General features: G+C 43.2%; 1 protein-coding gene across 1 annotated transcript in view; it reads left to right on the top strand.

Annotated features, from left to right (window-relative positions):
* Nucleotides 1-15136, top strand: part of SPAG17 (sperm associated antigen 17) — a 469533-nt gene that overhangs the window by 269084 nt on the left and 185313 nt on the right. Inside the window, exons 22-25 of the mRNA XM_019526871.1 lie at nt 1511-1648; nt 2064-2177; nt 10187-10425; nt 12522-12642. Coding sequence (XP_019382416.1) covers nt 1511-1648; nt 2064-2177; nt 10187-10425; nt 12522-12642 — 612 coding nt within the window. The remainder of the gene's footprint in view (nt 1-1510; nt 1649-2063; nt 2178-10186; nt 10426-12521; nt 12643-15136) is intronic.

The raw sequence follows: 15136 nt of genomic DNA, 5'->3' as shown, positions 1-15136 counted from the left end.
TATGTGGCCCTACTACCAGCAAACATCCTCCACCCCCACCCTGGGGCTTCAGATTCTTCCAAATTCTTTGTCAGGCATCCTACATGCAGGCCCAAACATGGAGGCTTGGGGTTCAGATGCCCTTAAGTTTTGCTGGCCCTCAGCCATGTGGCCACAACAGCAAGCTAGGAAGGCATCTCCTATTCCCATAAAGTTGGCATATAGTTAAGTTCTTCCCAGTGGAAGTGAGAAGTTAACTAGCCCTTATATCAGTCAGGGTACTACCCCCTGCCAAGAAAGTGGTTTTCCCCTACAACTAGGAAAATCACCTTAGTGGTCATGGTGCTTCCCCTGCCAGCACACCTGGATAGTGCAACCCCTCTGAATATACAAACTATGTATGATATTAATCCAAAGCCAAAAGGCTCATGACTTACGAGGCTTACTACTTAGGCTTACTATAGTTCATTGGGCTGGGCCCCACCAGAGTCAGCAGCATTCCAGGCCATGGTGATCTGACATCTCAGCACTGCTCAGTATGCTGTATACTCTAGATACCTCCTACAAAGGATCCATGTGCTAATTAGCTCCCCCACTCATGACTGGAACTGGGTGTTCTTGTCAAGAGTCCTGGGATGCTCCAAAAATTTCTATGCAGATGAGGTGCAGGGCAACCTGATCTGCCTTCACCTCATGGAGAGCAGGACCACACTAACCCATATGTGATAGGCTGAGAGAGGGACCAACAGAAGCATTCTGGGTAAACTGTTTGGAGCCCTGACATTTAAGGTTGGTGAAGAAACAAGGATCACCGGAAATGGGAAAGAAAGGCATAGGTTAGCTGTGGGAGTGAAGAGAAAGTCAAAATGATTTTAAAAATCAAGTCAGTGCTGAAGGGGGCTGCACTTATTGAGCACTACTATACATCTTGTTCAGATGGGTTTCACTAACCTATATTTGTGGTAGGTTCCAATCAGCACGTTTGCTCAACAGGAGCCATGTACTTTATAGTTGTGCTCAATGGGCGTGTCTACATGAGCCACCCACTGCACAGCTGTTACTGCAAAGTCATTTAATACTTGCATAACCAAGTACTAAATGACTGTGCAACTAGTTACTGTACAGTAGTGTCCTGGCATGGTTGCCTAGTGGCACTTATTGCACAATAGCTCATTACTACTGCACAATAAGTCTTTTTTACTGTGCAGTAGGATCACATCACATCACACAGTTTGTGCCCAGGGATGCTACTGCACAGTAGCAATGAGCTACTACACAAGATGCTTACTGTTCAGATGTGGCCAGTGTTGACTGCATTTAATTAACTTCATAGTTGGTTTCCATTATAGAGCACATGCTACTTTCAGAATCAGTTCAAAGATGGACAATGTATTTAATGAAGTTTCCTTGTATATGGATACAAGGAATGAGGAGCTTTTCCCACCATGCTGATTGGGGGCTGGGGGAATCTTGTCTGTATTTAAGGAAATATGGTAAATACAAACCATGATTGTATTCCACTGTTTTCCAGGCCCAACTTTAGTCAAGATGAAGGTGGCAAAGGACAGCCACAGCTTCTTCATTCATATCACAGACCCCAAGAAAACCCAGACAGAAAGGGAAGCACAGGAAATGAGTAATCCTTTGGGAGGACAGCAAAATGAGCCAGGTCAGTGGGTCACCAGGACTGCTGTGAAGAATTATGAGTCAGAGGTATTCCAGTAACAGGGGCAAGCCATAACAAGGGTCAGGTTATGAAAGAAATTATTTCAATTCTTACCTAGCACACAAGGCAACATACGGTAATAGGCTCTGTGTAAAAAACTTGTGGTTGCTCATATATAAATATCATTATTTTTGACAGAATTTCTATATTTTGGGATAGAAGATAGACCCAAAGAATTATGGAACCACTCTATATTGGGTTCAAGAAGTCTCTTCACCTGTTGTCAATTATCATGTCTTTTATCTAGCCCAGCCCCTTACAAGCAATGATGCATATACTAGTCATTAGGCTGCATTTTAATTGGGTTTTAAATATATATTTTTCTTTTTAACCTCAAACCTTTTCTGTATTTTTTAAGGAAAATCAGTAAATGAAAAGAAAACTGTGAGCAGGTTTGGATCTTTTTCAGCCACCTTGGAAAATGGAATCCAGCTGTCCTTGAGCTACTATGGACCTACAGGAAAGGCAGCAGGTAAAGCAAGCAAACAGAAGAGATATTTGAGGCCCATAATGGGAATTCTTCTTTCTTTCACATGCCTATTAACTCAACAGTGTGCTGCATCCAGCCCTGACTCTCAACAGCTGTCACTACATGGTTTGGAAATTTTCAACAGGAGTTGAACTGAGTTTACTTTATCAAATGTATTTTATTAATCATATTTCAAAATGGGGAGAGGTTACTGTGCCTTTTATAGTTGCTGTGAAAACAGCCCAGTACAGTAAGAAAGTCACCAGCATTGTCATTAACTAGTCCATCAAAACCAGCCAATTAGTATGAGCAAAAGAAAATGTGATTTTGAGGCATTTGAGGTTTTCTGATTAATAATTTTTAAATTTAGATAGGTGATTATGGTAATTCTTGTTTTTTCAGGACATTGGTCTTTAGATTACAGCTGTGCAGACATAATGAGGGATTTCTCTCAGTCTTCCAATAAACACTCATCAACTAGAAGCAATTGCTTCACAAAACCACAGAGAATATAATGTGTGTTTTGACGAAGATCTAACCAAAGCTCTTTGCTTTATTACATTTCAGAAGCCACTGAACACATCATACACATAAAAGTGAAACTCTCCTCTGATCAGAAAATAATCCCAGAGTTTTTCATCCCTTAAAATAAGCTTGCAATTGAATGCTTCTTTGTGTGGCTTATGGCAAAATATTTGGCTTACTTAACATCCAGTTTTAATTATTCAGAGATATTTTTAACATAAATGACTAAAAAAGGATGTCTTGTCTTGTGCCAGAATAGCATCCATACTTTGGCGGACTGTAAGGACATGACACTATATGAAAGAGAAATGTTTTATTAAACCTTTACATGCCAGTTCTGATACAGTCTGTGTCAGAGAACTTATGTAAGTTCCTTACTCTAGCTTGAGTATAGCCTTCATATTGGGTGCATCTACACAAGATGCTTTAAAGCGCATAAGACTAATCTAATGCTCATTAAAACATTACCAAAAAACCAAGCACTGGGCTTCTGCATGTGAAGAAAACCTCCAGACTGTGATGGATCTCTTCACAGTAGTCTACCAAACTTTTGGCCTCTCTCTCAACCCTGAGAAAACTAAAGTGCTCTGTCAGCCTGCTCCAGGCCATGAATTTAACCCCTCTCCTTAAATTACCATTGAGGGAAAGACCCTGGAGGTAATTGAGCATTTCCCTTACCTTGGTACCCACCTCTTAGAGACTGAATATTGATAAGGAGATCCAGCATAGGATGTGGTGCACAAGTGCCTCCTTTGGGAAATTGTTTTGGCATATTTTTTTATTGATTATGATTTCCAGAAGGACACCAAGATCAAGATCTACAATGCAGTTATCACCCCCACTCTTCTGAACGGCTATCGAGTGTGGGTGATGCCTGCCGTTGTCATCTCAGAACCTGGAGATGCCTCCAGAAGATCCTGTGCATCAAAATAGGAGGGTTGGTTTACAAATGCCAGCATCTTTGCTGAAGCCAGTACTACCAATATTGAGTCAGTGATTCTGAAACGTCTACTTCACTGGACTGGACTTTATGTACAGACGCCAGACTCTCAACTTTCAAAACAAATGCTCTAGTCCCTGTTTAGTCATAGCCTGAGATCTCACAGCACCCAAAGGAAATGCTACAAGGATTCATTGAAGGCATAGCTCAAGAAAACAGACACCAACATCAAGATCTGGAGGAGCTGGCTGCTAAATGACTCCAGTGGTGCCACAACCTCAACCAAGTGCCAGCCCATTTCAAGGTAAAGTGCCTTGCCCTCAAAGCAGAGAAGACAGGGTGGAGGAAGGTAAAAGGAGAGAAATCCTGTCCTACAATTTATTTTACCCTTTGGAAAGAACTGAAACTTTTTTAGATGACTCCATGGCTCAAAGATTGGACTCTTAAGTCACCTAAAGACTCATGAATGGACCTGGTAAAAAAAATCACTCAAATCATGGAATGACAAATGATGAGATTAACTTATTAGTTTGGGTTTTCATCTGTTGTCTGTTTGGATGAATTGGAATGTAACATGGTGATTGTGGGATAGGGATGGAGGAAAAGGCATAGCCAGAGCATCAGTGAAGATGACCAGTCCAATATGGTTGAAACAGCCCTTTTGGCTGAGGAAAGACTCAGGGAATTGGACCTGTTCAGCCTGAGTAAGAGAAGACCTGATGGCCACCTATAAGTGCATCAGGGGAGAACACAAAGATCTGGGGGAACAACTCTTCAGGAGGGCACCTCAAGGGAGGACAAGGACAAACAGACATAAGCTTATAGAAGGCAAATTCAGGCTAAACATAAGGAAGGACTTTTTGTCTGTAAGGGTCACTAGAATCCGGAACACTCCCACCAGAGGTGGTGCAGTCACCATCATTGGAGGTGTTCAAGAAGAGGCTGGGCAGGCACCTTGCTAAGCTTGTCTAAGCCCAATAACTTCCTGTCCAAAGCAGATGACTGGACTCAATGATCCTATGGAGACCTTCCAGTTCTACAGTTCTATGATTTTATTATTCTATGAAATTATCTGATTATCTATTTATAAGGGCACATACCATCTTCCTGAGCATCCAAAAGCTCTCAGATGCTGCTTGGCAACTGGATTTTAATATCTGTGCCTCAATGTCCTCCTTGATAAGAATATGGGTATGAAGGGTCTTTATGCAATCCATTCCCTGACAGCTGCTAAGAGGTTAGAGGAGAGAATAGATATCTCCCAATCTCCCCAGCTACAGCTGATTTGAGAACCAAAAATAGTTTGGGATAAAAGATTGCACAGCAGGCAGGGTGGTGTGGGTGTTGCTCTGGGAGAGACTCTTTAGCGGTGAATTGGCAGGGAGCCCCCTAAAGAGTAAGGCCACAAGCCTCCCAAAGGTTGAGAGAGAGGGAATGTAGTTTCTGGAAATCACTGGGACTTGGTTTAGACCATTATGTAACACAATCCTGTCCATAGATGATTCCTTGTTTTTTTTAATTTGCCATTCAAGGTTGTTCTTAAAGTTTTATTGTCAAAAATGGGTATTCTGAGGTCAGTGGTGGAATAAAGTGTTCTGCTGCAGGTTTTTGTGTCTTTCTGAAATTGATGTCATATTGATGTTCGTTCACTCTTACGTGTAGGGATCACTGTCTGCCCAATGTAGACAGAGGCACTGTAAGCAAATGGTAGCATATGACATTGGTGCAGGAGCAGGTGAATAAAAGCCCAGATGTTATAAGCCATTTTTATTTGGTCCAGTAATGATGTGGTCTGTGTTGATGAGGAGGTACAGCTGGCATCTAGATCTGGAGCAAGGTCTCGTCCCTTTGTGAAAATAGGCTGTGCCTATCTCCGTTCAGTGATCCACTCCCACGCTGCCTTGGTGCATACGTCTGGTCTTGGACGCCAAGTAGCTTAGTGTAAGCCCCGGGGAGGTCCTCTGCCACTTCCGGACAGACCCTCAAACTCACCTGCCATGACTTCGGATAGATCTTCAGTGGAGGGGGCTCCCATTGAGGATACCTCCAGAGTAGTGACGTCCCTTGGTGGATGTACATGGGGCTCCCCCTCCTCTACACTCTTTCTGTACACTAACCCTCAAGATGAGCCTCAAGATCTTTGTATAGCTTGCCCTCTGATGATGTCTGCCTCAGATCCCCACGCTCTCTTCTCTTTGAATCATCTTCCTAGGCTCCGACTGGACCCGGAGGGGGGCTCTGGATGTTATGCTTCGAAGGCGTCCCTTCTAATACCCTGATGGTCCTAATGGACACCACCATTCACCACCACATCTCACACTGTCTGTTTCCTGGTAGGAACCTCTGGCACAAGACCCAGCAAAAGAACGATGAGCGAGCCTACACTAAGTAGGGAAAAGAAATAGAACAAAGAAAAAAGACAAGGAAGCTGGACTAGCACATTCGGAACACATACAAGGGAAATCCAAAAACAAGGAAGGAGGGGGGTCTGAAGAGAAAAGAAAAAGAAAAGAGAAGGGGAAACCGTTGGGCCCAGCAGCCCTCCTTTCCCCTTAAACCAAGAGCCCTAGATGAGCATGTCTCCCAGACTTGGCTCCACGCTTCTAGCCCACTTGCCTCCACGTCAGCTTGTCCGATTCCCGCCGGTGCTGGGTGCACCCAGTGTGGGGAACTCCTGCAGTCTCTTCAGCTCCCAGCATTCCTGCTCTCCCATCCTCTGAGCCAACTTTTGGTCTTCACCAGGTGGCATCTCCTGCTGGAGTCACCTGGCCCCAGCTGTAGATAAACACAGCTGATAAACTGCATAGTCGTCTCTTCCTGGCACACTTCCTCATCCCTCCAGCATCCTAGAAGGGTTTCTCTCTTTTATGTGTCCTAGGTTTCCCTGCAGGCAGGGTTCCTCATTCTCCCATTCTTGTGGCCCTGGGACACAGGCATTAGGTAGTCTGCTGCTGGAGAGATGTTGTTTGAGGTTGAGGGGTTGCCTGTAAGCTGAGGGAGGTTTTTCTCCCGTGGCTATCTTGAGATGCTGTCATTTTCCAGGAGTGGTTGGAGGTCATTACTGTTGCATCTAAAATTTTCAAGCTGGGGGCTGTAGGTAACAACCAAAGACACCCTGTTGTCTTTGTTCTGGAATTGGTATTGTAGTAGGCTGGAGCAGGTTCAGAGGCTGGCTCCATTGATTAGAGCAACTACTGCTTTAGAGTTGTATTGTAAGTGTAGGAATCCCTGCTCCAGATACTTAAAGGTGTGTCCCAGTCAGTGGGATTGGAGCAGATATTGTTGTAATGTGGAGCTGTGCTGCAGATAATGGATTTAATGGTGTGCTTAGGGTGAAAGGTGCTGACCTGTAAGTGGCTATAGTGGTTGGTTGGTTTCTGATACAGTATGGTAGTGATATGGCCATTACAAGTTTGGAATCTTTTGCTTCCTTCATCATCTTTAAGTAGGGAACAGAATACTGAGCTTGTTAAGTCATGAAATGGGATTCAGAACTAGGGTATAAAGGATTGACATGACAACTCATTCAATCAGTGACAAAAATAGTTTTTTTATTACAAATATTCACTGTTAAATGAGTCTAAAGTAAAGCAAAGTCCAGTATATTTGTTAGGGTGACTGTATTTGGATCTTGGGGAACATTGAATTTCAAGCTGAATAGAAGGCTATTCAGCTATGCTTATAACCTGTGGCCTAACCACAAGGCAGAATGGTATGTTAAAAGTAACCTTGCAAGGTGCTTAGGCAAGCATTTTCCTACCAATATAGTAGTTTTGTAAGATATATAGCTCATTCTGTAAGAAGAATAGGATGCAACTACTGACTATCATTAGGAGATAAAGCAGAAGCAAGACCTTAGAGATGGTGAAGAAATCAGCAAGAAACCGCAAATGACCGAAAAAAGCCGGGGTCAGGGTTTTAGGCATGCGCTCATAGCAAAATGACATGCAAATAAGTGAAATGCATAGGTAATTCCATGCTAATGAAGTAAACAGTAAATGGAGGCGGAGCTTAAAATAGGATGGAATATGTGTGGAACAAAGGAGAGAAAGGTGGAGTAAATGTTAATGAGCATGAACTAAGACATATAAATATGGAAAAAACTAATGTTTGGCACAGCTCCCCGGTTTGTTGGAGCTAGTGTGAAGCTGTTTCCATTTTGAATAAAGCTGTTGATGAGCAATGTGTGTAGGTGATGCGTGATGGCATCGATCTGTTGTCTCCCTAGTCAGTGGGTGTCACATGGAGTCGAGGTCTAACAATATTTAGCTGTAAAAGTGATAGTATCTCACCAATACAGGCAAAGAGGCGGTCTCAGTCTTGTCAGCTTCTCAAGGCATGGATCCATTTACTAGAAGATCAGCTGAACACAGTAGCAGTTCTTGCCAGAATGATTTCTCATTCTTGAAGCACACCCTGTTAGCTGTTTCATTCCTCTTTTATACCCTTTAGCTCAGCATTTTCAAAGCATTTTTGTAGCTGAGTAAAAGAAAAATCCAGGCAACAACAAGAAGGTCTTATTTTCAACTGTTCAGTATTTGTTAGCAGAAAGGTCAAATTTTGACTGAACTACAGGAGGTTATCAATCTCTAATAAGCTGAAACATTAGGAAATGGATTAATGACCAGGAGAAACAAAGCATTTCTGAACAGTTGTCCTTGGAAGATTAAGGGAACCACGGAGGCAAAACAAGAGTAAATTAGGAGGAGTCACCTATCAAAGTCCATATAGAAAAATCTCTTCCTACATGTAAACATGATTTATTGAAAAGAAATATTTACTATCCTAATTAATAAAGAATAGCTATTTCACACAGTTATATACCAGACACATAGGAGTCTGCTTAAAATCATCATAAATATAGTAAAATAAGCCAGAACTCATCCCTCATTTCTTTTCAGAAGATCTAGCCTCAAACTTACATCCTCTTGCACTATACAACTGTCATCAATATTTTGTATTTTAACTTTTGTGAGTAGGCCCAGCTCAGCACTTGAGTTTTAGTCATCATGCTGAACAGAGCATTAAGGGCATTTCAGACTATATTGATTCAGTCCTATTCCCATATGCCACAGGAGCTTCCAGCTACTTGAAAGCTGAGTAAGAGCAGCCTGGGCTCCCAGCTGGCAGCAGCTACCCAGAGCTGGGGCCGGCTGCAGCCAGGAGGCTCCAAACAGCTGTGCTGGGCTCCGCAACTCCAGCATCAGCTCCATGCTGGCGGCAACTGTGTGTGCACCTAGGAGCAGACAGCGGGGCAATGTAGCCTGCCCCAAGGTGCCCATGCAGTTGCCACCAGCATGGAGCTGATGCTGGAGCTGTGGAGCCCAGCGCAGCTGTTTGGAGCCTGCCCACTGCTCACTGCAGCTGCCCAGAGCCGAGGCTGGCTGCAAACAGCTGCACTAGGCTCTGGAACCCTGCTATCACCTCTGTGCTGGGAGCAGGGGAGAGACCGGGGCTGCACTGCCTCAGGCCCCTCCCCCATCACCTGTTCCAACACAAGGGTGCACACGCTGATACAGAGCTGTGCCGGAGCCTGGAACAGCTGTTTGGAGCCTCCTGGCTGAAGCCGGCCCTGGCTCTGGGTAGCTGCTGCCAGCCAGGAGTCTGGGCTGCTCCTGGGCAGCTGGGATGCTGCAAGCGTTGCTGGGAGCTGCCCGGGCTCCTGGCTGGCAGCAGCTACCCAGAGGCAGGGCTGGCCGTGGCATGCCGAGCAAAATGGCTTTGTGTGCCATGCTCATCCCATTACCTGGATTAGTTTTTATAATTTGTGTCCCTCAGTGGGTTAACAGTTTTGTTTCTCTCTTGTCCACTTTGTCTCTCCTTTTTCCTCCCCCTTCCCTACCTTTTGTATTCCACCTATGTATTCCAATTACTGGTTTCTATTTTGAAGCTCTGCTTCTGGCAGCCCCATAGCATCTGATAAAGTAAGCTGCTGCATATAAAAGCTTATGCATCTATGATTTAGTTATGAAAGCACATCTACCTTGCTTTCTGGGTGTTTTTCATTCATGACAGACTTCTTGAAAGAACTGAGGTTCTGTGGAACACAAGAGCCTCAGCCTTGCTTATGTCTAGGACAGTAGTTCATCCGCAGAAGAGACTTACGTATTTGTTCATGCATTTAACCCTGTTAAATTAAGGCCTCTGGTTTTGTCACTGAAAAGAAGTAACTTGAAGAATGAAGGCTTGTCAGGAACAAAACATGTTTATTTACATGTACACAACTTTTGTCTACTGCAGAGCTGTCCATCTCATGGCCCATGAACTACATGAGGCCCATGAGGGGTTAACTTGTGGCTCCCAGACTCCCACCTATTTACTCTTCACCCACTGGCACACTGAATGTTGCCAGCTACAACATACTAAACCAGGGTCTCCGGGCTTCCTCTCCCTCCTCCAGCATTTACTTTCTGCCCCTGCCTCAGTACAGGCCATAGCTTGGGGAGCTGAGAGGGAAGTTAGGGTGCCCACCGGGCATATGATCTACAGCCATTTAAAAGTTGGGCATCCCTGGCCTATTGCATAATAAATATTACTTCCCCTCCAGATGACACAGACCCTGACTTGGCAACAATTTTGAATATCCCTTCTGTACATATTCCGACTGTTGCTCCCACTCTTGCTCCTGTTACTGCTTCAACTTCTTCAGGAAAAAGCAACAAATCACTCAAGCAAAAATCAGCAAAATCCATGCCATCTGCCAAAATGAGCCATGTCAAAGTGGTCTCTCCATCACCAGAAGATCTTTCAAAGCAGGAAGAAAAAATGGTAAGAGAATATTCACCAGTAAGTAGTACAATGAATTTGTAATATAGCCATAAATCACAAATAAGAGTTAACTGAAGGAATAACTCACCAAAAGAGACAGAAATAGTTGGCATAGTCTTCCTTCAGTGCCATTGTTTAATCAAATAAATAGTGGATCAGAGTGGCCCAACCCAGCCTAGTCATTGACTAAGACTACAGGGAGAGAAAAACATTTTTATCATGCCTGCAACTTTCTCTGCCTTGATCATTTATTAGATCTGATTAAAAATAATGGGGAAGCATTTTATAAATTATGTTTTTTCCCCATTTTTCAGAACAAAATGTGTCTGGAGTCTAAGCTTATGTTACATTCAACTCCATTGAATGGCTAGAATCTTAGAAAATAAACCAGAGACACCCAATCCTGGTCGCAATATAAGTCCCTTGTCTTGGATTTCATCAGCTTCCCCCACACATAGCCTCTATGACTTACATGACTTAATGGAATTAGAAAAAGCAAGTTATCACAAGACTTTCAGACTTAATTTGTTGAAAATATAATAAAATAAAGTTAGGGTGTAATGATCTAGCATCAGGACCTGCCTACCTGTTTTGATTTCAATATTACTACCACTACACTTAGCACTAGTCAGGCCTTAGCTGAACTCATATGTCCAGTTTCAGGCACTGCATTTTAAGAAGGATCTTAAAAGACATACAAAATTGCTAGCTTGTGTAGTAGAAGCAGTTTAATCATGGTGGAGTGGAGTTCCATACAGACTAGTTTATCCTGCTTCTCACTACTTTCTCTGGCTATTCCAATTCTGGCATCCAAACTAGCTTACTAGCTTAGCAACAGTGGGCAACTCTTTTCAGATCACAGGCTGGAATGACCCAGCTTAGATCAGAAGCAGGTGGGTGCTGGAATCCATCTATCACTGCTGCTTCTCCTCACTGCAATCTGGGGAAATATCTTGCCACCACTATTTCTCCCTGGCCACATTTACATGACACACTGACTACACAGTAGTTCATTGCCACTGCCCAGTAGCATCACATGACACAAAGCATGACAACACTACTGTGCAGTAGTAACGAGTTACTGCACAACCACTTTCACCAAAAAGCCATGTGATGTTGCTACTGCATAGCAACTCTGATTACTTCAGATTTGTTTAGTACTTGTGTATGCAAGTCCTAAATGACTGCTCAGTAACAACTGCATGGTCAGCATCTCATCTTGATGCAGCCACAAAATGTCAGTCTACACATGTGAAGGTATTAGGGCACAATAAACTAATTAACTCCACTGTCCCCAGCAGTACTATCCTATGATGGAGTAAATAGGTGCACTTAAATGCATGTGTAGATGCTGACCACAGGCACAAGTTGTGCCAGGTCAGCACAGCCAGCCGGGGGGGGGCCTCTGGTTTCTGCCAGCCCTTCTGCCACCTGACAGCACCACCCAGAATCCAAGGCTGACCTCCTGTCCCCTTTGCCAGCCCAGGGCTGCTCTGCCCAACTTCATATTGCTGCTGTCTCAGGCGTATGTGTAGATGCTGTGCCTGGATATATTTAACTGTGGCTTATAGTACTCCAGAGTTGATTGCTTTGCCCTAATTGCGCTTATAGTTGTACCCACTGTTATTGAATCAAGTTAGAGCTACCCCCAGTCTATACATGGGTCTGAAGTAGCATAACATCTAACACAATGTGCAAATTAGTGAAATAACTCAACAGAAAAGAGTAGTTAGCAAGGACTTTTCTTTAAAGATCAGTGTAACAATCATTTATAATTTAACAAGAAAATAAACAAAGGACATCTACAGCTGCAATATATATGGCTGTCTATACAAAGGAGGAGGGGCTGGGGTGACTCAAGCACTCAGATTGACAGTCCAGAAGTCATAAATTCAAGGCATAGCAGAAGTGCTTACAGAGCAGCCCTGTCCAATGAATCTGTACACTCAGTTAAATACCTTATCACATAAGGACACAAAAAGGACAGACAGCAGGGGATATTAAACATGAATAAAGTAAGTGACAAAATCAGGGTAATAGTTCTACCGATGCACTTAACAAAAATCAACATTTTTAAAACGTTTCATAAAATTAATCTATACTCTATTCTCTAGGTGGAAACAGAAGAGCCAGCTTCCCACACACAAGCAACACCAGATATGCCTACTTTCCAGAGTCTGAATGTCTCGTGCCCCAATGGGCTGGTCTTGACCTTCCTCAGTCAGAATTCCAGAGGTTAGTTTTGTGGAGCACAAAGGGATTAAGTATGTTTTGCATAAAAGAAATCATAAGGGAATCATAAAAAAAAAAAAAAGACAGATTACTTCTGTTTAGACAATTTTAGAAATGACTGGAGGAAAGTTATGCTATCCAATACAGCAAACCATTCCCTAAATATTGCTACAGAAAACATTATGAATTGCTTGACAAACAGGATGCAAACAAAGAGCTATAGCAAAAGGGATTCTCCTTGGAAGCAATGACCCCAAAAAGGACTAGGAGGTCTTGTTGGACAATTGACTGAACATGAGCCCAGGCATGACAACATGGTCAAAATGGCTAATGCGATCCTTGTACACACAGACAGGGGAATCTCTGATGTAGCTTTTGCTGGAATGTTGGGCACCTGTACAGTGTCACATGTATTAGTGCCCCTGGGCTACTAAATGGGGCTGGGGGCACTTTAACTACAGCTCATTTGATAAATCATGACTTAAAAAAAAACCCAACCAAGCCAAAGCCCAATTTCAATAATTGATTTATATCAACTTTCTCATAGCATACATTTTTTGAGTTTTAAGGAGAGATTTCATTGGTTAATATAACAATTAAAGTGTTGGCTACAAAGGACCAACTCACCATAAAAATTCTAGTTTATTAGATGGATGCAAAACTCAGATCATAAACCTTAGGGCTGATCCCCTCAAACACACACACACACACACACACACACACTAGCTAGTTATAAACACTAGGCACCAGTGTCAAGATATACCTATCCCTAAGTGCTGGAGTCCACCATCGAAGCCAGTCAAGGCTTCTTTCAGTGCAATGTTGCTTCAGAAGGGGGTTGCCAGCTGGTCCTTCTGGCTGGGCAGGCAGGGTGCTGGTCAGGTCAAAGAGGGTGCCATCGGGGGTCATTCTTTGCTGCCTTTTATCCCTCTCTGGTAGACTTTGGTGACTCCCCAGTTTTCAGGCATACCCAATCTAGTGGTCGTTTACCTCATGGGCCGTCCCCCTTGGTGGTTGCTGGATGGCAGCTGTCAGCCCCAGGGGTCAGGTCCACAGGTACATGCAGTCTCAGGACTCCGTTGATGAAGTTTGATTAATTCACTGCTGTGATTAGTTCAAACCAGGGCTTCTGTACCTTTAACAGTGAAGTTTCAAGTTCCTGGTTCTGTATTGATCCTTTCCTCTCCTTAGTCCGTGGTTTCATAGGTGTTAATAGCTGCTCATTAACACAGATTTCACACAGTTATTAGGTCTGGAAGGGACCTTGGAAGATCATTGAGTCCAGCCCCCCAACCCAGGGTCAGGAAGTCAGCTGGGGGTCACAGGATCCCAGCAAGATAAACAACCAATTTTTTTCTTGAAGGCATTCAAAGTAGGTGCTTGAACCACCTCCGATGGCAGGCTATTCCAGACCTTGGGGGCTCGGACAGTAAAGAAATCCTTCCTTATATCCAGCCTGAAATGGTCTTGCAGGAGTTTATAACAGTTCAACCTTGTCATCCTTTGGGAGTCTCTGGTGAACATCCCTGATAAACTTATAGGTGGCCATCAGATCACCCCTGAGCCTGAGCCACAATAATTAACTTGTTATCCTGTCCAACTACTGTGTTACACAATACATCAAGAGTCATTCAGGGACCTGCTCTATACAGAGAAGCCGTGGTTAGATTCCCACCCTTGCTAACATTGTTACATGGTATAACTTACTTTTAAACATGAAGTACATTTGTTACAAAATTAAAAAGCATAGAATATAAAACATAAATGGGTGAAATGTCATGGCACATACAACAGATAGACCAAATACGATGGTGAGGTTGGGGACATACTGATGCAGAATAGTATTTTATACCCATAAAAGCATCTACAACTATATTTTTATTACAAGTATACCTTATATTCTATAAAAATAATAATAATAATAATAATAATAATAATAAAAGAAGAAGAGAGAGGAAGGAAGAGAAGGTAGAAAAGAGAAAGCATCCTCAAAGAGGGCAAATACTGCAAAAGGAGCTTTATGCCATATAGAGGGGCTTCACATTGGAGGGTGAGGCAGGCAAAAAAAAAAAAAGGGTTTCTTGCTACAAAAGCACTTTGATTTACAAAGGTTTTTACGGTAGATTTGGTATATACATTTCCTAAATACACAAACTATTTATATCTACATATATTAGGGCTGTGCAAAGCTTCAGTTGCTTATTTGATTTGAAGGAGATTCAGCCCGGATCAGCGGCCGAATCTCCAAATCCAAATCAAATCAGGAGACCCATTAATTTCTCCTAATTGAATTGGAAGCTCTCTCGATTTGGAGAGATTCAACAATTCAGCCATAGACACAGCTTTATATGTTTTTTCTACGTAACTCGAGGTACTGGCACGACTTGTGAACACTGAGATGATGGGGCAGATGGAGCATCCCACTTAGCACTCAGGCTGTCTCCAGAACCTGTCTGCCCACGCTGGGAGACATCCTCAAAGTAGGAGCCAGCTCCCG

Source organism: Gavialis gangeticus, unplaced genomic scaffold (genome assembly GCF_001723915.1).
Source record: "Gavialis gangeticus isolate Ggan-Ray unplaced genomic scaffold, GavGan_comp1, whole genome shotgun sequence".
NCBI classification, from domain to species: domain Eukaryota; kingdom Metazoa; phylum Chordata; order Crocodylia; family Gavialidae; genus Gavialis; species Gavialis gangeticus.
The sequence above is the reverse complement of the archived record's forward strand: the minus strand, read 5'-3'. Positions and strand labels throughout refer to the sequence as shown.